Source organism: Dermacentor albipictus, chromosome 1 (assembly GCF_038994185.2).
Source record: "Dermacentor albipictus isolate Rhodes 1998 colony chromosome 1, USDA_Dalb.pri_finalv2, whole genome shotgun sequence".
Classification (NCBI taxonomy): domain Eukaryota; kingdom Metazoa; phylum Arthropoda; class Arachnida; order Ixodida; family Ixodidae; genus Dermacentor; species Dermacentor albipictus.
The window spans coordinates 55,739,015-55,764,359 of NC_091821.1; the positions used below are offsets into that span (position 1 = coordinate 55,739,015).

A 25,345-nucleotide genomic window follows, 5' to 3' on the forward strand; every position below is an offset into this window, starting at 1 on the left:
TTACGTACGTAATAACTGGCGTGTGATGGAGGTAATGTCCTTCAAGTGGTTCAACATATTAAAATTAAATTATAGAGTTTTACGTGCCAGAACAACGATATGATTATGACTGACGTTTTTTAGCGCACGAGAAGGGACGAGAGACAGAGGCAAGACGCGGACACAGCGCTAGCGTCTTGCCTCTGTCTCTCGTTCCTTTTCGTGCGTTAAAAAACCTCAGTTATGGAACACCAACATGCCCTAACCTACGCTCTTTCAAGATATGATTATGAGGCACTCCGTAGGGGGGGGGACTCAGGAAATTTGGACCACCTGGGGTTCTTTATCTGGCACCTAAATACACCGGTATTTTCGCATTTCACCCCCATCGAAATGCGGCCGCCGTGGCCGGGATTCGATCCTGCGACCTCGTGCTTAGCAGCCTCCACTAAGCAAGCACGGCGGATGCTTCAACATATTCTGGGGCAGTGGGTTGCCAGCGTACAACTTGAAGACATGAAAACTGAAGCTGTGCTAAGTAAACATCGAAAATTTTATTCTTAAAATTTTTCTGTTCTACTTTTACATGACAACGTCCTTAACCTTCAAATAATTAAGGAGAATGCTGGTGTGGACTAGTCCGTAAGACATGTAACAGATTAACAGAGCAATTACCAGTGACGACAAGAAATGTGACAGGACGGGCGCTGACTTCCAAATGCTTTAGAGTATATAGCGGGTGATCATTTTTAAGATTTATAAAAATTTTAAAAATCGCCTGTTGCCCATAACATAGTTGTAGCCCTTGAAGTGGATTTCTGAGAGAGGCGGACATTACACGAGAAAGCGAAACACATATTCAACTAATTAAAAAAGATAACCAACTAAGTTCTTAATTATTTACCTTACGGGACATATTGAAATTTAAGAATTGTGGCCGGTGAGTTTGCGAGGCGTATCCATTTGCAATGAAATTAAAGAATTAAACAAGCTTGCAGATATGCGCCATCATACTCGCCGTAAAAATGCTCTGTTGTTTCACTTACTTTTTTACTAAGGCACTGTTTTACGCATTCAAGCACGAAAGTAACTGGAACGCCAATGTATTTCGCCCACACTTTGGGAAGGAATATGGGTAATATCTCGGAACTGGTGCCACCCTAAAAATTGATTTCAAGCGGATATATCTTGCAAACTCCCCGGCTACAATTTGTGAATTGCATTATGTGCCGTAAAGTAATCAATTAAAAGGGTAATTAGTTAACTTTCGTTAATTAGTTGAATATATGTTTCGATTTCTCGTGCTAGTAGTGTGTGCCTGTTTCAATAATCCAGCTCAAGGACAATAATTACGCTATTCGCCACAGGCGATATGTAAAAAATTCCCTATATCTTAAAAATCAGCATCCTCTATAACGGCAACCACATGAAAAACTGACGCGTCAAAGACACGTAATCAATTAAGCTTGGGCAACAGAATGCAAAAGGTAAAAGCCCAGAAAGATCTGTATGGCCTGCACGTGTAACATTCAAAAATTGCAGCTCCTTGCTAGATAAAGAAAGTGAGGGTAGACGGTCGCATAACGTGGCACAATCCGACATCTCAGCGGCTTTTATTCTTACCCTTGTGAGTCTGTTTCCACAACTTGCCAACCATAGAGCCGAACTGAGGCTCGGATTCCCAACCACACCGCTGGCAATGCGCGGCCAAATGTCCCTCTAAACCCTGCCTTGTGCTATTGTCATGCACTCGCGCAACCGGTCGTTCGCGCGGCGGCCACATTGCCCAGCACAGTATTTTCTGCATGTCAGAGGGATTTTACTCACCGCACTCGCAGCGCATCCGCACACATTGCGCACGATGTTTCGTGCGGAAGCTGCTAACCTTGCCGGCATGATTATGCTGACCGTCGCACAGTTTCATCAAATTGTTCGGAGCGGAGAGCATCTTGCGCATGTTAACGCGTTCGCCTATCGCTTTTAGCCCATGCGATATGTTGGGAATATACAGCACAACGGCTAGGTTTTTCTTTTCTGCTGCCTGTTTCTTGTTCGCTGTGGAAACTTCAACACGCAGGGGGCGTCAGCTTCCTTAAACAGATACCTAATCTTTTTAGCTTTTGCCTTTAGTTTTTTTTATTACCTGACAGGGTTGGTTACTTCATTTTCCGGCACCAGTCAATAAACTTCTTCTGACAGGGTTGATCACTTGTCGTCTCGTATCAGTTTTTCATGTTGTTTGCAATATATATATATATATATATATATATATATATATATATATATATATATATATATATATATATATATATGTACTCTAACAAATGAAGCAGTTGGAAGTCGTCACCTTCTTGTCTTCGTCGACAATTGCACTGTTAATATATTGCTATGCGTCCATTAATAGCAGGTTAGACTCATGTGAATTTCAGAAATAGCTGTTAAATAATGGGGTTTAACATTCCTAAACGGCACACTGCGTTTTATTTACCTTTCATTTAGTTTGTTATTATATTTCGCATTATTTTCGATACAGTGAAGGCCTTCAATGCCAATATAGCCCGAAGCTTCTTGAGCATGTCGTTGAGACCGCTTAATGTAAATCTACAAATATTCCTGAGCTATCACTTTCCGTCTTCTGTGAGAGCCGCATAAGATTCCGGGGATGGCTATCTTTCTTTTCTTTTTCTTTTTGCTCACGTAGTTACTGAAAACTTGTCTGCCTCGATCATGCCTATCTTCCGATGCCACAAAGAAGCACCTCCTGGGCAGTTCTGCACGCGAGACTAAGAAATGTCTGCTATAACAGCCCAAAGTTCCTTCCATCTACGGAAACTCAAGTCACCTGCAGGAACTAGTATCGACGCCAAAAGATCTAAAATCATTATTTTAAGCTCATATTGTCGGAATCCTAAATTTGTGACAATACACAGGGGTCAGTTCTTGGGTAAATGGCAGCATCTCCGCCGGACACAGACGCTTTGGGCAGATACGCAGGCATGCGATATGATTCGTCCGCCTCGCCTAATCCTACTTATATAGCTGTGCATTCGTTTCGCTGTTCACTGTGGGCCTGTGCAGGTCTTTTTTTTTTTGCAGTTCTGGCAGCAGCGTTCTTTCCCACTGCTGGTTGTAATAATTCTGCCTGTGACGTCATGAGGATGCATTCGGTTATAACATTTATCGTGTGGTTATTGCCCCTCGTTTCATGCAAACGCGCACACTCGCCATCGTAACGAGAGTTGAAATTTACGCAGCATTCTTGCGTTATGTCACTCAGAGTTACTACCTCCAGCAGCAAGCATTTCGCTCACAGTGTATACCACATTCACAATTAGTCGCACGCGCGATCTGTATTGAGTAACGCTGCGGCGTCTTTACAGCCACTCGCGCTGATTTTCGTATGTAGTCTAGTGGTCTAAACATTTCGGCTTCTCTGAGTGGGCGACTGAGTGGATTGAGCGATCTGAGTGAGGAATGACTGTTTGCGACTACGGGGTGCCTTGATAAACTGTAAAAACTACATTGTAGCGTTTTACGTATCAAAACCACGATGATGATTATGAGTCACGGCGTAGTGGGGGACTCCGAATTAATTTTGACCAGCTGGAGTTCTTTGATGTGCACCTAAATCTAAGTACATGTGTGTTTTTGAATTTCAGCGCCATCGAAATGCGGCCGCCGTGGCCGGGGTTTGAACTCGCGACCTAGCTTGTGCTTAGCAGAGCAACGGAGCAGAACAACGGAGCAGACTCCGGCTGCGCAGAAAGCAGGGCTGCGTGCTGCACCCCGTGGCCGACAAAGAACACCGCCACCGCTGCATTACCGCCCACCGCCGCTGACAGGGAAGATGCGAAAAGCAGGCTGCGTGGCTTGAAGAATACGCTTGCTAACCGGACGCGTCAAGCACTGGTCTGATCACCTGCTATACTGCCGCTGATGCAACAAACCGCTGTTCTTTCTCTATGTTGGGATTCGTTCCCCAGTCAACGCAACAGCCCACACTGGAAGAATGACGGCAGTTTATTGCATCCACAGCAGTATAGCAGGTGATCAGACCTGCGCTTGACGCATCCGGTTAGCAAGTGTATTCTTCAAGCAAACCGCTGCCTGCTTTACATATCTTCCCTGTCACCGGCGGTGGGCAGTGATGCAGCGGTGGCGGTGTTCCTTATCGGCCACGGGGTGCAGCACGCAGCCCTGCTTCGTCGGGGTGGACGACGACGAGGCGGAGGCTGCGCAGAAATGTTGCAGAGAGCGCGTCGCCACAGGTAGCTAACCGGAGATGTCTTCCGGTTAATCTGGTTAAATTCTAGTGACCTCACACTGAGAACCGGAATTCCGCATTGTGCGATCTCAGTGGACACTTGACAACAATATCTATGTCACGGAGAAGAAAATAAAGGGGCGAAAAAAAAAATCAACAGCAGCACGAACATCTCTATACGGTAGCCCGCATTGCAGTGTAATAAAAGAGAAGGAAAAAAAAGAAGAAAGAAAAATACCGCACTGTGTCTCATGGTGTGCACCTGAGCGACATTAGTGCGATAGCATTCTCTGGATGGGCTCGTCTTCCTTTTTCTCTTTTTTTTGCGTTCACCAAGAGGACGAAGGCCGGCGAGTGTCCTATCTAATATTATTGCATAGAGTGGAATGTAGAGGGAAATTGAATGAATACATAAAGCGTGCAGTTTTATTTATTCTCTCCCCCCGCCCCCGCCCCCCGTACGCCATATTTTCTTTATTTATTAATAGTTTCTTATATATTTGTCAAAATTGATTATGCTATCCGGGGTGGTTTTCTGAGAAGGCGAAGCGTGGTGGTGCCAAGTCTCTCTATCTCTCTCTTTTTGCCATCCCGCTTTATTCGTTTCACTTTCAGCGTTTCAGCTTAATTTATTCCTTGTTTTCTTCTTCCACCTACCCGGGTTCTCGCCAAATTTATCTTCGCAACCATTCTTTCTTTTTTGTTCCTTTCTCAAGAAATTAGATAGGACGTAATGGCCCAGTTCACTCAGTTTATAATTCAACACCAACGTTATAAATATACGGCTGTGGGAGGTTTTCTTTCGTGCGTCTAACATAACCCATTCATTCACGTTAAGTGCTCGCTATTACTTTTAGCAGGCTGACGCTCTTCATGTGCGTTGCGACAAGTTCGCGCGTACGCGCCGTTAAGCAGAACGCCACGCACGCCCATCGTAGCAGTATAGGTGGGGTCGTGCTGTCAAGGCACGTAATCAGTATATACCCATTCTGCAGCAATGTGTGTACATTGCTCAGAGCTAAGTGCTCCGTTATCAGGCGTCAGTGCTATGGATCGAGTTACGCGAGGTAGAAATAAAGAATGGCAGTTCAGACTTTTAACGCTGTTACGTGACATGGTTAGTAAAGAAAAAATGAGACATCCACCCAATTGTAGCAATCGCTACAAAGAAAACCCATACGGGTTCCTCGAGAGAAAAGCCTCGCAGTTGAAAGAAGAAAAAAAAGACTTCAACTGCGAGGCTTTTCTTTCGAGGAATCCGTATGGGTTTCCTTTGTAGCAATTGCTACGATTGGGTGGATGTCTCATTTCCCCTTTATTGAGAACTTACCTCCTCTACCTTGGGGGTTTCCGCAGAACTATCACGTCAGACAGTATGGCTAAGGAAAAAAAATGGGCAAAAAAATGTGCGCACTCGGACAAGTCACATAATTTTTCAGGTCAACTACCCGGCACTCTGAGTTACAGAATAGGCGCCAAGGGAAAGAAAACGCAGTTGAGGACGGCAGAGGATTACGCAGTGCGACAAGATTTGGAAAGAACGACTGAAACTTGATAGGCATGTCTGTTACTGTAAGGCAGCCGCGGAAACGTCAACATAAGAGGGAATCAAACGGACATCGTAAGCGCCCTTTGTATTGCGTTATTGCATTGTGTTGTCCTTTTCGTTCCTACTTGCGTGTGCGCCTTTGCACGGCTGCCTTTCAGTAACGTGAGATTAGGAAATGTGTGCGTATATAGGAGAGAGAGAGAGGCAGGCAGGAAAAAGTAGAATGATACAGTAGAACCACATTATAGTGAACGATCAGCCGTAGAGAAAAGAAACGCCGGTTTCGATTACACTTTCATAGGTATCCGTGTATTGTCTTATTTGCCTTGTGAAGAAACAGGCATACAAAAGAAAAAATACACTTTAACACACTTTAAAAGAAACGAAAACAGAAAAAGAGACACGAAAAACTACAAGACTGAAAAAAAAGAAGGGCAAGAAAAATTCTGCAGAAACCATCGACGATGACTGTCAATGTAAGCGAATCGCCGGAAGCTTCTAGAAAAACATATGCTTTATTACAAGAAGGATGCGCCTGACGGCGTGTGCTTCTTGCCGTGAGGACATTTAAGTACCGTTTGTTGTTTCATTGCGCATTTACGTGGAGAAATGAGAGGGGGCAGTGGGAGAAAATGTGGGCAGTCCAGCCCGAGAGCTCCACCGCAGCATCCAAAGCTTCGGACATACGCAAGGCTGTCACGCCACAGCACGTGTCGGCAGGCCCGGCCATGCGCTTGCACGCACAACTCTGTTACGCTTAACAGACGATGTTACAGAGGCATGGCTAAAATGGTGCCGAGCTCAGCCTGCTAAATGTCACCCATTCCCTATTTTCGCAACCTACACGTTAGCCGTGAAACTTTAATAACATTTAATATGATATTTATTTTACCATTGCAAATACGATATGTAGAACTCATAGGCTGGTGAAAATTACATCCGCATCGAAAGTTCTTTAGTCTTATACGGTTGCTGTTGGCATTCGGCGAAGAATACGCCTTACAACTCTGTTGGGTTGAGCACACGACCTTAGCATCGGCGCCTCTGTATCGGCGCTGAAAGCCCGACCACCAATCGCAGGCCACGAAAACAAGCTAACATGAAAACGGGTAAAAAAGCGCTAGAAAACTATTCGCTTTGATATGATTTCCTGAGTATCCATGGATAATATGTACCTTGGTTTAAACGCGCCATTTCAGTAACTACAACAATTTATACGTAAACAGGTTGCCTTAATCTCTTCTCAGCGTGTTCACCGAGCTTTCTTATTAAGGAAACGGTGGCAGAATCCGCACGAATATGCGTTTCAGTAAAGATGAACTATGTGATCTTTTGATTGAGAGTCAACCTACTGTACTTAGGAAAATTTTACTGTAGTCAGGAAAAATAGTATGGGGTCAACTATGGCGATAGGGTGTATATATTTTTTTCAGTTCCGACTACTTCACTCTAACGATCCTCTACTGGAATATGGCATTCCAGGTAAGATAGGGAGAAATGAAATAAAGGGAGGGAAATAAAAACGAAGACAAAGCACGTGCGCAAACTCACTCACACAGCCACCCACCCACCCACTCTGAAATAGGACGACGCAGACGTTGATGATGATGATGAATGTGACGTCACCTTTCCGCCCGACGAAAGCTGTCGGTGACTCTTTGTTCTGACACCGCAATCAACGTGGTGGTGGCAGTGGTAGCGAAACTCTTCCTCCACCCTCTCTCTCTCTATATATATATATATATATATATAGACCGGGTGATCTTCTTTAATGAAACAAATTGAAAATAGGATGTAACCGATGCGGTGAGGCTTTTTTCGCTATTCGTTCTTTAAGCACGCGCGTGCACTAGATGGTGGATTAGCCATCGTAGTGGGTTCGATAATTATCGTTATAATTGGATACTTGTTTTGCAGTCAGCACTGAAATGTTATAGCATTAGAGGAGATGGCCGCACAAGAAAAAAAATGGCTGTGGCTTAGCTAAGGTTAAGCCCAGGATGCGAAGCATACTAGCCTTTATTTTAGTTGTTGAACCACTGTTTAGCCTGGTGAACTGCTGTTGCTTGGCTATATTTGGTTCGGCTAGACGAAGAAACAACTCATGCAGGCGAGCGCACGAGCTGAGACCCGGCTATGTAGCTACGCGGCCGCAAGCGAGCGCACGAGTTGAGCCTTCGCAGCTGTTATGACGTCATATGGTAGCTACGCGGCCACGCGCGGCGCAGCAAGGAAGAGCGTGGTTGTGCGGCTAGTACGCTTCGCATAAAAATGTAATCTATGTGGTTTTAAAAGCACATCGCTGTCGCTGAAGCCAACGTTTCGACACGAAGAATTGTCATCACCAGGTACTCCGTGCGTCTACAACGCGTGTCTACAGGGTTCGGACGAAGACAAATTTCCTCGTCGAAACGCTGGCTTAACAACACTCCTTGTTTAGCTACTGCTCGGCACTCAACCGTTGTTGAAACTGGCCACGTCAAAAACTCGCTTTATTTCGCTACGATTCCGAAACAGAGGGCACAAACAGTACTGAAAACACTTCCCACGTTATTCTCGACATTTTGTCATGATGTAGAGCAGCTCGCTGCGATGACCTGATAAGGCATCCAATTCGTCGTGGCGCGTTTGTGCAGCAAGCGAAGATAGGTCACCGAGACATGAGACAAGACGATAAAAGGCGCCGACTGGGCTCATTTCGCTGACGAAACGAAACCAAACGAGGCGGGAAGCATCATGGGGGCTGTTCTTCCGGGGCTCTCCATGCGATCGATTGTGGTGTAATATTCATCGACCAATTTCTCGACAACGAATGACGCTTTTAATATCGCTTAAATTGCTCTTGTCTAGTGTGCCGTGCTCCTCCAGTACTGCCTTTGGAACGTTCGCGTTGAAACCACCAATTAAAAAGTTAATAAGCAAGCTAAATAATTTATGTAATGGACTATGAGGGCTGCTCTGCTGTGTAGTGTCCGCCGTAGTGAAAGAACAAACATAAAAAAATTAAAAGAAAAGGAATCTGCTTCGATTTGAAGCTCGTATAGATTCCCCGGTATATAGCGCCTTTGGTGGTTTGCTCTCGCGTTTACATGTCAGTGTAGCGGACGGACGGTCTGTAGTCGAAAGGAGTTTCTAAGCATATTTCCTCGCAAACATCAAACGATGAGGCCTGCAGTGAAAATGAAAACGCGTTCAAATCTAAAACTTATAGATTATTTATGGAGCGGCATGATTATGCAGGCCGAGCAGCTTCCCGATCGAGACGCGAAACTGTTGAGCTTCGCTTCAGGAAACATTTCGCGGACGATGCAATGAAGCAGCACTCTAGTGCTGACTAAAGTAGTGCGGTCGTGAGTCACCGCTCATTAAACGTCGGCGACCAGCGAAATTAGTGAGGACGTCGAGACAGTTGCATGCAGCAGTTAAAGAGCGCCGATAGCATAACAAAGAATAGGTGCTGACAATTTCCACGCTCAGTCGTTTCGGCACGTGGAAGAGAACAAAGTCGGCAGCAGGGACGACTTTAGGGTATTGCATATTCAGTTGTATATTTATATACGGGAATTTTCGTTACTCTATTATTTATTTCCTGAAAGATACATGTATTTCGATCTTTCTTTTTCTTTTTGAAGCATGAAAATTAGTTCAGCTTTGGGTAACGATAGACAGACACCACTGACGCTTCCGAACCTCAGAATGTTTTTTCCTTTCTTTCTTTCTTTCTTTCTTTCTTTCTTTCTTTCTTTCTTTCTTTCTTTCTTTCTTTCTTTCTTTCTTTCTTTCTTTCTTTCTTTCTTTCTTTCTTTCTTTCTTTCTATTTTTCTTATTGCGAAGAATGTAAGAATGTGCGTTGCTGATTTTACACACCACCAAAAGCAAAACGAAAGAATAGTAATACTGGAGAAGTGGAGTGAATAAATGCTCGATTTCCAAAGCGCGTGGTGCGTTCTGTCGTCTCAGCCCGGTAATGGCTAGGGGCCGATCCACGGTCGCTTAATTAGGCTAGACACTGGGAAAAAAAATTAACTCGCCATCCCGGTGCTACGAAAGTGGATCACCTGCGAAGCTGTTGAAAACCACCGCTACAACTACTGAGGGGGGCTATGCGATCCTTTGTTGCTTTAGAGTAATGATAGTAATGGTAATTTAGTGCAATGACTAAATTGTAGGAATGACTGTGACAATGACAATGACAATTGACAATGACTGTGTAGGAAAGATAATGGAACGGATGATCCTTGGCCGCCTGGAATGGTACCTTGAATACTACAAGATTTATCCGATTTCCATGGCTGGTTTCCGACGTGACCGCTCTTCTATCGACAATGTAGTTGATCTCGTTTCCTATGTCCAGCACGAAAAGTCCCGTAAGCGTTTATCTGCAGCTTTATTCCTAGATGTGAAAGGGGCATACGATAACGTATTACATGAGGCCATTCTCGACGCCCTTGCGACGGTTGGCCTAGGTGGTCGAGTTTTTTTGTGGATTGCAAGCTACCTATCTGCAAGATCATTCTTTGTGTTAACTGACGATGGCCCAACTACGCGACGCTATACCAGCAGGGGCGTTCCTCAAGGCGGTGCTCTCAGCCCGACGCTATTCAACCTCGCTCTTGTTGGACTTGCTGAGTACTTGCCAACTACCATCAAAATTTCAATATACGCTGACGACATCTGTGTCTGGACTTCGGCAGTCACACGTCCTCAGATACGTGCGCGACTTCAAAGAGCGGCCACTTTGACAGCGAACTACTTGTGTAAACAGGGACTCAGCATATCACCAGAAAAATGCGCACTAGTAGCATTTACTCGCAAACCGATAACGCCTTATATCATCTCAATCAATGGGCGGACTATTTCCTATGTCCGAACCCACAGATTCCTTGGCGTAATAATTGACCGAGACCTCTGTTGGAGCCCGCACGTGGCCTACATGAAACGGCGCCTGACAGCAACTTCCCAGTTGTTTCAATACTTGGCAGGAAAGACGTGGGGGATGTCAGTAGACGCAATGCTTAAACTCTACAGAGTTCTCTTTCTCGGTTTTCTAAGATATAGTCTACCTGTACTGACCAACACCTGCAAGACAAATATTCGTGTTCTGCAGGCAGCACAAGCTCAAGCACTCAGAGTCTGCCTTGGTTTGCCCAGATGCACCTCAACAGAGGCAACTATTGCGATTGCTCGGGACCATCCAATGCGAACTCACATTACGGTGGAAGCCCTGAGAACGCACATCAGACATTTTGCACGTGCCACCTATCACCACCTTGCAGCACTACCTTCGGACAGGCACCAATCATCATTCGCTAAAACTATCATCAAATACAACGACAAACTGCCATCGGGCTTCACCGCTGCATCTAAACCATCGATACCCCCTTGGTGTCTTATCAGCCCTACAGTCCATCTCAGTGTACCAGGAATCGGAAAAAAGTCTGAACTGTCGTCGCCTGTGCTCAAACAACTGTCTCTGCTTCTTCTGCACGAGAGGTACGCGGACAGGGAACACATTTATACCGATGGTTCCACAAACATCCAGTGTTCGTCCGGTGCTGTGGTTGTCCCAGCAAAAGCTATTACCATCAGCTTTAGGACTGACCACCCAACAACATCGACATCTGCTGAACTAGCTGCTCTTCGCGCTGCACTTCGTGTCGTCAATCGGGAGCCACCTCGGCAATGGTCAATCTTCAGCGATTCAAAGGCAGCCCTGCAATCTGTACTATCAGCTCTGCATCGCGGGCCATTCGAACAGCTCGTATTCGATATTAGATGCCTACTCCATACATCACAGGAGAAAGGATACCATGTGACGTTTCAGTGGCTGCCAAGTCACTGCGGCGTCACTGGAAATGAAGACGCCGATAATGCCGCTCGGGCAGCTCTTGAGGACGCACAAGAAGAGGCCATACCGCTTTCACGATCCGACGCAGCTAGCAGACTTCGAGTGTTTGCACATGAGATCACGCTATCTCTATGGTGCACACCAAACAGCCAGACCACCCAGAGCAACCGTCAATACCACCTGCCCTCTTTGATGCATCTCTATATGCCAACTGGACTGCGTCGAAGAGAGGCGACCCTGCTTTATCGCTTATGGCTGGGGGTGGCTTTCACCAAATCTTACTCCTTCCGCATTGGAATGGCCGACAACGATCTCTGTAATGCCTGCCTTTGCGAGGAGACGCTGGAACATGTTCTGTGCGACTGTCCTGACTATAACGTTCAGCGACAGTCCCTGGCATCTGTTCTAGCGCGCCTTGACAGTAGACCATTGTCGCTCGACACGATTTTCACATGCCGCCGACAGAAGATATCGCAGGTGAAGGCGACAAAGGCACTACTTCGGTTTTTGAAAGAGACGGGATTGGACAAGCGGCTGTGAGAGTGACGTCGCGTACCATGCCAGAATGATGGACTCCAACGGACCATGTGTGTGTGCTGTGATATGTGCTCTCTCTCCCTCTCCCCCTTCCCCATCTTTAATCTCCCCCATCCCTCTCCCATGTGTAGGGTAGCAAACCGGTTAAGCCATACTGGTTAACCTCCCTACCTTTCCTTCTCCACTTTTTCCTTCCTTCCTTCCTAGTGCAATGACAGTAATGGGAGTAATGGTAATTTAAACTGCACGCAGCCGCTGGTCGTATTGCCGTTCCTGTTTCCCTTTGAAGCTATTCACGCTATTCAAGCTATTCAAGCTATTCACGCTATTCAAGCTATTCACGCTACTCCTCAGAGGTCCTAACTGTACGTTGCTAAAGGCCGATCCACACGACGGACCAAGTTCGCGGGCCGCTCGGTCACGTGATGCGACGTCACGGCCCGCCGCGGTCCGGTCCGGCGCAGAGCACATCCACACGGCGGACCGCAATAGCAGACGGCAGAGCAGACCAACCAGCTACACTCTCGGCCAGAGTGCTATCATTGTTATCATTCCGGCTCGAGTCCCACAAAGCCGGGATCTGCTCAACGAGGTATACAAAATGAAAAAAAAAACCTTCTCGTCACTCCAAGAGGACACGGTGTTTAAAAAATATATCTGCTGCACGCACGTGTAGGCGGAACGGCGGACATGAAACGACTGGCTTGACTGACTTTTGCTGAGCCGAAAACTAGACTGGATTTGGCTGAAACACTCTGTTGCCGGACAACACTCGTTGGCTACGCCAAAATCGCTGCGGTTTGCATGTGCTCCGCCGCCAAAACGGAAGCGGGAAAAGCCTCGGCGATTTGTTGGGCCGCGAGGGTCGCGGTCTTGCGCGGGCCAACGGCGGTACGCACGAACTGGTGATGTCCTATCACGTGATGCGCGGACCGCGGTACAAAAGAGCAGTTTGGTCCGTCGTGTGGATCGGCCTTTACGTGGGAGCGGCCCGCTTCCCGCTAGGAATCTAGCGCGACCTGAAGGGACCCGAATGAAGTGTTTCGTACCATGTCATACCCACAGCGGTGCTGCAACAACAGAATCTGCTGTTAGGCTGGTTCTTGTATACACGAAAGGTTAGTGACGTCACTCCCCATGTTGAAAGCTGCTGTCGCCGTGGCAGCTTGCGCCACAACGAAGTGCTACGTGCTTCGCATTGTTATCAGGAGCGCCTTATTATCAATTATCCGCCTCAATTATCTGGTACGGATGCGTGATTTAAACTAGTTATTTATTGAAACGTATGGTGTTCTGTATGTTGTATGCGTGATTCCAAAGAATGTGCGCACTTTTCGCTTCACCTTGCCGAGTGCTTGAAGCCTGCTTCACTTCTGCCGTGGGTCGGCCCGGTATTAAACAAGCTCCGAGATTGGCCCACATTTTTGCCCCCGGACGACGACACGAAAAATGCCGACCAACGAGGCGCCAACAGCTTAGCTGTAAAAGAAAGAATACACGCTTGAGTGATGTTTCAGGTTTGAGTAGTTAAGAAAATCATTTATTAATAAACAAAAGAATAATATATAACTACTATACGTATTAATTTAGCAGTAGTAACATTTCATTGTTTGTTTAGTACGAATGTATATTCTCCTATGTCACCATGGACGGAAGTAAAGGTGAACAAGTTTTTCTAGCTTGCCTTTATGGGGAATGGCGTTTGGGTTGTTGCTACACTGAAAAACAAACAAACACTCACACGCAAATCCACACACAACGAACTATAGTGTCTATATACTTTGGGCATCGTGTGCAGAGCTGAATGCTCCCGTGTTGCTTGGGGACCCAGACATGCACGAACGCTCAGGTGAGCAAAAAGTAAGTTCAGTATCTTTCCACATCTGGAGTTGCCACTTTCTTGTTACGCTGAAAAACAAATACACACACACACGCGTGCGCGCGCATGCACACGCACACACAAATCACTGCGACACGCTCGGAGCTTGACATGTATTACTGCACTACTTGCATAACTACCCGCCGTGGTTGCTTAGTGGCTTTGGTGTTGCGCTGCTAAGTCCGAGGTTGTGGGACAATTCGCAGCCACTGCGGTCGCATTTCTACGGGGGCGAAATGTATAACGCACGTGTGCCGTGCATTGTGTGGACATCAAGGACCTCTCTCTAGGTGGTCAAAGTTGATCCGGACTCCCACAATACGGTGTGCCTTCTAATCAGATCATGGTTTTGGCACGCAAAGCTCCAGAATTCAATTTCTTCACTTGCATAGCTTCAGCAGTGTTGCCTATCAAGTATGAAACGGTGCTGGGCTCACGCCCCTTTTTTGCCCCACTAACGTCAGCTCTGCTACTCCTTCTCTCCGCAGAATAGCGCGAGCGTCGGCGCCGTGTCTCGAACTTCGCAGACGTGGTATATCGTGGCGCAAAGCTCTCCGCCGTCTACAATGCATGTGAGTGGGCTATGTGGTGCTGGTTGTCGCTTGTTGCTGGCATGATAAAGGCGCATGCAATAAATGTATTTGACATAAGTACAACGTCAGCGCACATAATTCGTGCCATGACATTTCGGGCATAGGTAACTATGGTCTCAAACGGAGTATAATTAAGTCACGCATAACTATAAAAGCAGCTAGTCATCAATACAGTACAAATTAGAACAACAATAACAGAAACCAGCAGCAAGTTGCAGCTTGCAGCATCCATGCTGCTGCTAGCGTCAGCGAGGCGCTTAAGTGCGCCTGTGGTGTCATCGTTCTGCAACGTACGAGCTGTGAGAGCAGTCGTGTGTTCGCGTCGAAGCTCGTGGTAGAAGGTATCAATCAAGGAAACGTCAATGCCAGTTGGTCGAGTAATTTTTTTATTGAGCTTTTCTTTGTTTTTCCATCGCAGGAATTCAGAAATATGCAATCGGTGCTTGGCGAAGGCAGCCGTCTGCCACACCTGACGATTCAGCGTGTCGTGAACGTCGATGAAAGAGTCTTTCTGAGCGCGTGGGGAGGTGAGCATGAGGTCGAAGATCTATGGTGTGTCCCACGCAGCTTGCGTCAAAATTTAATATTATGCAAGTGCCACGTAGCTGGCCCGCAGCACCAATATCATGTTAGACGTCGCTTGGAGCAAGTCAGACTATTTATTTTGTATCCCGCGCAATTACGTGATTAGTTGTTATTAATAAACCAGCTGCTCAAATATTATATTCTAGAACAAAACTGACAATGGAAAAATTGTAGACTATCCTGACAGAGTATCGATCCAGCTTTCTGTTGCTCAATGCATGGAACAAAATAAGTTTTTTTTCCAAGCCTGGAGAAAGCCTGCGAAACAAAAAAGTGCCGCGAGAATATTTGCGCGGCACCCACGAAAGAGTTTCAAACACATACCCCACACAGAATTGTGCGAGTAAGTCGCCAAGAAACACTTCGTCTTTGAAACAAATCTAGTATTCGTTGTTGGCATCGAACGTCGGGGTTCAAGAACCCAACTATATATAACCACTAGGGCCGCAACTGCACGCATCCTCCTCTCATTCCAACGCCAACTAATTCTTTCAGACTAACGGGGCACGCGTCATGTTGAGAGCACGTGCCACTTGCCATTCGGTTAGAGAGGAGCAGAAGGAGGAGAAATAGACAGACTTACCACCGTTCACAGCGTGCGTCACGATCCGGAGCGTGCCAGTTTTTCCTTTCTTAATTGCCTCGTCGAAGCTGACTCAATGACACACTGTGTTAGTCTGCACGACTGCACCGCCTTCGGCACTGACCCCCATTCGCCAGTCCTTTGCTCATAAGAGTTGATGTTACAAAAGACCCTGTACCACATCTTGCCGATGAGGAATCAGCCAAGGTTGGGATGCCTGCCGCGTCCTTGCGAAAAAAAAAAAGAAGGGGTCATAGTTGTCATGTCATCATCGTCATCGGTTTGGAAAATCATGCTAATGGACACTTGGAAACTTATGAACAAAAAATGATGAAGTTCCATTTTGAAAAAAAAAAAACGCCGTGGTTGCTTGGTTGCTAAGGTGTTGGGCTGCTAAGGACGAACTCGCGCGATCGAATCCCGGCTACGGGGGCAGCATTTCGATGGCGGCGAAATGCGAAAACACCCGTGGTACTCAGATTTAGGTGCACGTTAAAGAACCCCAGGTGGTATAAATTTCCGGAATCCCCCACTACGGCATGCCTCATAATCAGAAAGTGGTTTTGGCACGTAAAACCCAATATATTTTTTGTATTTTGAAAAACTACACTTTACTTTAACAGGGGCACAGCCTGAACGGGTTAACACGTTGGCCAAACATGATAAAGAGAAGTGTAGGCCAATCATCGCAAAACAGGTCTTTTTTAATAAGGGTCAAATTTTGTCGCGTGGCGTAAGCTGGAGGGGACAGAATTTTCCATAGGCGAGGATTTTTTATTTTTTTTTGGCAACGAAGACAGCTTTTGGAATTCAGGAAAGCTCAGAACAAGCCGTTTAAGCTTTCTGTAGACAAGCTGCGCATCGAGAATGAAGCCTACGTCTATTTGATGCCGTCACTAACGCAGTTATACGCTCACGCAGACAGCTACACGCAAACTGATGCGTGTTTAGGCAGAGAGAGGTGCACCAACTCATCTATCAACAGTATAATTCACGAGTGTCAGAAGTATCCTTTCTAAACATGATATGGCATCTTCTTATGTCGATGATAGTCATTCGGGTATTCTTGTTATCGCTGAGACATGGCTAAACGCTGACATCACTAACAGCGAAATCTTTGCTTGTGCCAACAGCTACAATACTTGTCGATGTGATCACACTGACAGAAGGGGTGTTAGTGTTCTTCTTACGATTAAATGATCCACACTTCATACGCCCTTACTTCAAATTCTTAAATTGAAAGTATCTGGGTAGTCTGCATATTTCATTCGACAAATGTATTGATCGGCGGCTGCTATCACCTTCTCGATTCTCATCATTCCTTCTTAGCTGACTTGCGCAGTAGCATTAGTAATGTCATTGGAACCTGTCAGGCTTAATTGTACGGTATATCTATTTGGTGATTCCAGTCTTCCACTTATTGATTGGGAGCAATTGTTTTCTTCTTGTAATCACTCGGCCGACTTCATTACCTTAATTTTGGAAATAAATAAATTTAATTTTTCGCAGGCTATTACTCACCCAACTCGCGGTTCGAACACTTTAGACTTCATTCTAACAACTGTGCATGAAACAATGGACCGAATAGTTTAGTTCCCGAATAGATTAGTTGAATGGGTTTAGTGACCACATGTTAGTACAAGGAACTCTTGCTTTCCAGTCGACCATTGCAGGAATTAAATCAAAGAACATTAGAGATTATAATAAAGTTAACTGCAACGCCATTAACATGGAGCTTACGTCCTTCTTTCATTGCGTCTTATTACCTTCTTTTTGCAGTCGTTCAGTATAGAAGAGGACGGGGTTCTCATAAAAAACAAGATGCCAAGATTGATAGAAGTGAATGTCCCTCTCATAACTGTAACTAATGATAGAACTATTCCGTTGTTTAACAAGGCTCTGTGCCGACTCAGAAATAAAAAGGAGCGGCTTTGGCAAGACAGCGAAAAATTCTCATTCGCCGTCTGCTTGGGATCAGTTTGAGGAATGCCTGATGACATGCTCTTACGAAATTGTTTCTATCAAACGTATTTTTCTCAAGACTTACCATCCCTCCTTAAGATTAACTTCAGAAAGTTCTAGAAAGTAACAAGTCCCGATTGCAACAGTAACTGCATTTCCTTGCATGATGAAAATAGCACTCCTATCTCCGACACTCATTGCCTATATGTTCTAACTCAGTCTTTTCCTCTGTTTTCACTAGTCAAGATGACAACCTTCCTTGAATTCTCCAGCAATATTACTCTGACATGGCACCCATTGATATGTTACGGGGACGTTCGGACTATAGAAGATTGTATTTACATAAAATATATACAAAATGACTCGGAGTAGTTAAGATGGCTGACCACCAACAACACGCAGCAGCCAGCGTTGTGCAGTCTTCTTCCTCTCCCTTTCATCCTTCCGTAACAGCACCCCCGGGTAGGGAGGTGCCGTTTCGGCGCACAGTAGGCGAAGAATTGCGAGCAAAGTACGGCTTCAGCCGCGAAACGTGGTCGACGTCAACAGGTGTCGAAATTGAGGATGCATCAATATGTAGTGGCGCAATCTCGTAATTTACATCGTTAACTTGACGTAGGACGTTATAAGGCCTTGTGCAGCGAGAGAGAAGCTTCTGGGCAAGGCAAACCCGACGACATGATGACCAAAGGAGCACCCATGCACCTGGCGCGAACTTAACATCGCGATGGCACCGGTCATAACGCTCTTTTTTGTATATGCTGCGAGGCTAATAAACGAGATCGGGCGACTTGACCTGCCATGTCAGTGCGATAAATGACTTCACGAGCGTACTCATTTGCAACACGTGGTACAAAAGGGAGGATGGTGTCAAACGGCAATGTGGGGTCGCGACCATACAAAAGATAAAAGGGTGAATATCCTGCGGTGTCCTGTTGGGACGAGTTATAAGCGAACGTCACGCAGGCCAGCGTCGCATTCCAGTCGTGGTGATCGTTGGAGACGTACATCGACAGCATCTCTGTGATTGTTCGGTTGAGACGTTCCGTAAGACCGTTCGTTTGTGGGTGGTAGGCGGTGGACACCTTGTGCTCAGTAACACAAGAGCGGAGGAGGTCGTCGACAACTCGAGAAAAGAAGGAGCGGACACTGTCTGTAAGTAACTGTGGAAGTGCACCGTGGTGGAGAATGACGTCGTGGAGGAGAAAATCGGTGACGTCTGTTGCGCAACTAGTCGGCAACGCCATTGTTATCGCGTAGCGTGTCGCGTAATCAGTAGCGATTGCGATCCACTTATTCCCTCGAGTCGTCGTCAGAAAAGGGCCAAGCAGGTCAAGGCCTACACGAAAGAACGGTTCAGAGGGAACTTCAATTGGATGGAATCGTCCGACAGGTGGCAAGGGAGGTTTTTTCCGGCGCTGACACAATTCGCAAGGTGCGACATAACGACGCACGGAGCGGTAGAGACCCTCCCAGAAGAACCGGCGTCGTACGCGGTCTTATGTACGCAAAACGCCAGTGTCCCGCCATCGGTTCATCGTGAAGTTGTTCGAGAGCGACGGATCACAGATGACGAGGAAGGACAAGGAGCAAGTCAGGGCCGTCAGGGTTGATATTGCGGCGGTGGAGGATACCGTCGTGCAGAACGAACATGCGGCACCTGGCGTCAGTGCTGCCAGATTGCATTCCGGCATTGATGGACTGTAAGGATTCGTCGCGTTGTTGTTCAGCGCGCATGTCGGTCATGTAAGTTATCATGCTGGTCACCGGATCACGCACAGCAGGCTCAGGGGAATCGACGGGGTGACGAGAGAGGCAGTCAGCGTCCTTGTAAAAAGCTATCATGCTGGTCACCGGATCACGCACAGCAGGCTCAGGGGAATCGACGGGGTGACGAGAGAGGCAGTCAGCGTCCTTGTACAGACGTCCAGACTTATAGTTGACAACAAACAAAGATTTATGGAGCCGCAAAGCCCAACGACCAAGCCATCCTGTCGGATCTCTGAGGGAAGACAGCCAACAGGGTACATGGGGGTATGTAACGACCGAAAACGTACGGCCGTACAAATATGGCGCGAACTTGGCGACAGCCCAAACTAAACCCAAGTACTCCCGCTCGGTGATGGAGTAATTTCTTTCGGCAGGTGACAGCAGGAGGCTGGCGTAAGCAATCGCAGCACTCGGTACCATTCTGTTGCGTGAGAACAGCGCCGATGCCATGACCGCTTGCACGATTGTGGACTTCGGTCGGTGCAGATGGATCAAAGTGGGCAAATATGGGAGCGGTGGTCAGAAACCCGATGAGAGCGGCGAAAGCGTGAGCCTGCTCCGGGCCCCTATGGAATGGCATGTTTTGCTTTAGAAGAGCTGTCAAGGGCCGAGCAACGTCGGCGAAGTTTTTGACGAAACGGCGATAGTAAGAACACAGGCCGACGAAGCAGCGCACGTCAGAAGCAGAATGTGGCACAGGGAAACTGCGTACGCCGCGAACTTTTTCCGAATCTGGTTGGACACCAGATGCGTCAACGAGGTGTCCCTACACAGTAATCTGATGGCGCCCGAATTGACACTTCGAGGAGTTAGGTTGGAGGCCGGCTTTTCAGAAGATCGCAAGAATGGCAGCGAGTCGGAAGGTGGCTGCCGAACGTGGGAGAAAATGCAATAACGTCGTCAAGGTAACAGAGACAGGTGGTCCATTTGTAGCCTCGCAGAAGATAGTACATCACACGTTCGAATGCCGCAGCTGCATTGCATAGGCCAAATGGCATGACTTTGAACTGACATAAACCATCGGGCGCGATGAAGGCCGTCTTCTCGCGGTGCATTTCATCAGCTGAAATCTGCCAATAGCCGGATGGAAGATCGATGGACGAGAAGTATTTAGCTCTGTGCAAGCAGTCATGAAAGCCTTACAGATCGTGAATGCCTGGCTCTCGTCTGGGAGGTTTCCAAATTACGGCCATACATCTATGGCACGCACTTCTCTGTAATCACGGACCACCACGCGCTCTGCTTGCTTTCGTCACTCAAGGATCCTACCGGCCGGCTTGGTCACTGGGCTCTGCGGCTGCAAGAATATTCCTATGCAGTAGTGTACAAGTCGGGCCGATTACATCAAGACGCACACTGTTTATCACGCTATCCAGTGGATGAACCACTCACCGATCCTGACCCTGATACTGTTGTGCCCGTTCAACCAGCCCGGATTCCGAATTTACAAGATGCAGAATTTATCCTGCGAATGCCCTTTGGACAAACCTGGGGCTGCGCCGAAAAGGACAGCGCCCTAACGCTCCTTTAACAAGTCAAGATGTTGCGCCGCCAGCCAGCGGCGTCCTGTGGAGGAGCATCGGCAAGCGACATGTCCAAACATGCAACAATATGCTAGACAGCCCGGCGCCGTATTTCCTTTCCCCTGGAGGTCACCGCGCGCGGCAAACTTGAAGCGGGTGGCCAGCGCGGTCGCTGGTTGGACCTCTCGGACGACCGTCGAGTGCTGGCTTTGTATTGTGCCGTTTGAGTGACAATCGTTTCTCGGGGCTTTATAAGCCCCAACGCCGCCGCCTTGAGAACCGGATCCACCGAACCACCGTGAGCCGAGTGCTGCTCTCGAGTGGAGTGAGATGTGTTACGCGTTGGAGTCTCGCCGGACGTCGCCGTGCGGGAACAGTCGCGTTTGCTGTTAGCTCTCGGCGCCCGTGCCGATCCGATCTTGTCCTGTATAATGACCTGCATAAAGTCCCTTTTGTTATCACACCGACGCCTGACTCGGAGTCTTCGCTACTGACTAGAGAGCTGGCAACGCTCTGTCACGAAACGGGTGACGAGCGCTACGGGACCACCTCAACGTCGCAACAGTGGATGGCAGCTATGGGATTGACCGGCATCGGCTACCTCGGCGCGGTGAGCTCCTGAAGTTTACCTCACACACCAGACTTTCTCTAACACAGGTTGTAGTAGCTTAGCGAAGGATTTGATGTTGCATTGTGTTAGCCTTGTATGTTTCAAGCCTAGTGAGAGTGTTTTGAAAACCAGGGGATACTGAGGGGGTAAACAGGACAGTGTGTGAAATACTTGCGGATGTCTTACTAGTAGCGTTATAGTAGCGTACGGCAGGTATATTCTAAAAGGGTAAACAGCAGGAGGACAGTGTGAACGATCGAGAAGTACAAGGTCAAAGAACTTCTCCAAATTTGTGAGGAGTTGGGCATTGAGTTGGGCTCAAGAAAAAGAAAGAATGCGATCCTTGAGGTCATGACGACTGGGGACGTAAACCGCTGAGGAAGCCGAAGAGGCCTGGGTGGATATCAATGAACGTCGGGAGCGGCAGGCAGAAAAGGAACGTCGCGAGGAGGAAAAGAGGGAGAAGGAACGTTGCGAGGAGGAAAGGAAATTGAAGGAACGTCGCGAGCATGAGCTTAAAATGACAGAGTTGGAGACCCGAAATAGCTCGCCAGCGCCTAGTCTCACTTCTAACGGTCCAAGAATAGGCGATCAACTTCCACCCTTTGTCGTCGGAGAGGATATGGCCAAATACCTCGTGAAATCTGAGCACGTGTGCGAACGGAATGACATTGAGCGATCCCTCTGGGCACAGAATCTGTTAGTCTTGCTTCCTGGGGAGGCATCGGACGTAATAACTTGCTTATCGAAAGAGGCGTTTGAGAGCTACAGTGATGTGAGGGAAGCGCTACTGCGTAAGTACAAATTGTCACCCGAGGCTTTCCGGCAGAGGTTCCGGTATGCAAAAAAGGGAAGGGAGTCGAATGTTGACTTTGCGTTTCGTTTAAAAGCCGACCTGGTGGAACGGTTGAAGGGCGAAGAGGTTTACGACGACTGCGATAAAATCGTCGAATGCATCGCGTTGGAGCAGTTCTACCGTTGCACTGACGAGGATGTCAGGCTCTGGCTGCAAGATAGACTAAAGGAGGTTAAGCTAAACAAGGCAGCAGGGTTAGCGGAAGAGTATTACACCCGCCGTAGCTTGCACAGCAAGGCAGTGCGCGTAGAAAAAGCAGATAGGAGAGATGGGTTTTCCGGGAAGCCCGACGTACGGAAGCAAATCACGCGTCGCGAGTTTCGGAAAGACGAGTACCTTACCAAAGAAACTGTAAGGGAAGGACAGAATGCATCTCAGAATGTTAACGATGGTCCCAAGCAGCGAAACGATACGAAGCGTTCTTTTGAAAAACGGAAGCCGTTAACTTCCTACAATTACAAAAAGCAAGGGCACATCGCTGCGAACTGCCCAGAGAAAATTGCTTTTGGAACAATACAGGAAACAAAAACGTACGACTATCGGAGCCATATATGCAGGAAATTAAGGTAAACGGCAAGAAGAGCTCAGCACTTTGGGACTTTGCACCAACTATGGACGTTGTCCACCCGTCTTTCGCCTCCGCGAGGGATTTTACGGGAGAATGCGCTTGGACACGGCAAGTGGCCGAGGAGGAGAGTGTCTGTTTACCGATCGCAACGGTTATCATTGAAGGAGAGTTTGGGAAACATAACACAGAAGCCGCTGTGTCGGCCACCCTCCCGGTGCACTTTCCCTGCCTCTTCTCAAATAGCTCGGAGCAGGTGCTGAAGGATCAGGGCCAATCATTCTTTGCCGACTTGGCGTACATGTCCCTCAGGCGATCCAAAGCGCGCCAGCTGTCGAAGGAACTTGACATTGCGTCGGTGAGCGAACAGAGTTGCGGCACACGGACAGATCAAATTAACTTCTTATTTTTTTATTTATTTCAGATACCCTCATGGCCCACAGGGCATTATAGAGGGGAGTGGTACGCACATTTCAATAAATTTGTACAAAAGGAGACAACGCATATATATAAAACATACATATATACCGGAACAAATACATAATTCACAACCCGGGACATGAAGTGAGTTCAAAATTATACAATTAGCAAGAAACGCTAGACCACGCACAGAAAAATTGCAAATTGCAAAACGCCACCATTAGCACAAACATGAACACAGCAAATCTGGGGGGAAAATACAGAAGGATGCGCATGATAACGAAGAAAATGGAAAGGGAACCAAAGTTATGGCAAGCAATAATGTGGCGATAATTTCTTCTTAAATTCATCAAAAGCTTTCGAAAGTGCAATATCCCATGGTAGCTGGTTCCAGTCCAACGATGTTTTTGGAATGAAAGAATTCCTGCAGGATGTTGTACGGCACTGTGAAACACCCACTTTGCTTGGATGATCTAAGCGGGATGAAACATATGTTGGCGGCGGGAGTACTGTATCTTTAAGGGTGGAATTCATGTGGTAAATTTTAAAAAACAGACACAGGTGTGATATTTTTCTGCGCGTTGAGAGAGGGGTTAGTGACAATGCGTTTTTAATTTCTATGGCGCTGGACAAAAGATCATAGTTACGAAAGATGAAACGGGCTGCTCTGTTCTGTACGGCTTCGAGGGCGTCGATAAGAGAGTTAGTGAAAGGGTCCCATACTGAGTTAGCATATTCTAATGTCGAGCAGACACGTGATTTGTACAGAAGAAGTTTAACAGGTGTCGGGGCTAAGGAAAAATTCTGTTTCAGATATCCAAGCATGCGGTTAGCGGACGCGATGATAGAAATGATATGTGCCTTCCAAGCTAGGTTTGACGTTATAATGACACCGAGGTATTTGTAAGATGTTACCGGTGTTAGCAGGGAAGAACAAATAGTGTAGGGAGCGGGGCACGGATGGAAGCGACGCGGAAAACACATTACTTTGCATTTAGTATCGTTAAGTGTCATCTTCCATTGTGAACACCAGTTAGATATAGTAGCTAAGTCTTCCTGGAGTAGTACGGTGTCATTAGTATTTTTTATTTCCCGGCAAACTACACAGTCATCTGCAAAAAGTCGCACTGTGGATGTTACGTTGTTAGGCAAGTCATAATTATATACCAGAAAGAGCAAGGGACCGATAACAGAACCTTGTGGGACGCCTGAGGTCATAGATACCGGTGATGAGTTAATGCCGTTAGCATGCACGCACTGGAACCTGTTAGACAAAAAGCATTCAATCCAACGTAGTACATTTTGGTCGACGTTAAGTTTACTTAGTTTGTGAAGAAGCAAGCTGTGAGAGACTTTGTCGAATGCTTTGGAAGAATCTGAATAGATGCAGTCAACCTCACTGCCACGATCAAGTGTGAAGTTAATCATCATCATCATCATTATCATCATCAGCCTGGTTACGCCCACTGCAGGGCAAAGGCCTCTCCCATACTTCTCCAACAACCCCGGTCATGTGAAGTTAATACCATTTGTAAAATTTATTAGCTGTGCTTCACAAGAAAAGTGCTTTCTGAAACCATGCTGTGCATGAGTAAAAAAAGATGATGATTCAAGAAAGTTTGCTAGGGATGACAAGATGACATGTTCCATTATCTTGCAAGGAATGCTGGTTTGTGATACTGGCCGATAGTTGAGTGAGAGGTGCTTGTCGTCTGATTTATGCAGTGGAACCACCTTAGCCAATTTCCAGTCTGGGAGGTCACAAGTTTGAAGGGATTGCTCAAATATTTTCGATAGTATGACAGAAGAATATACTTTAGTG

General features: G+C 46.9%; 1 protein-coding gene across 1 annotated transcript in view; it reads right to left on the reverse strand.

The window, feature by feature from the left end:
• Nucleotides 1–4,085: 4,085 nt before the first annotated feature.
• The window catches only part of LOC139055883 (uncharacterized), a 30,073-nt gene continuing 8,813 nt past the window's right edge, over nucleotides 4,086–25,345 (reverse strand). Inside the window, exons 3-4 of the mRNA XM_070533492.1 lie at nucleotides 13,521–13,656; nucleotides 4,086–4,211 (exon numbers count right to left, since the gene is read on the reverse strand). Coding sequence (XP_070389593.1) covers nucleotides 4,108–4,211; nucleotides 13,521–13,656 — 240 coding nt within the window. The 3' untranslated portion in view covers nucleotides 4,086–4,107. The remainder of the gene's footprint in view (nucleotides 4,212–13,520; nucleotides 13,657–25,345) is intronic.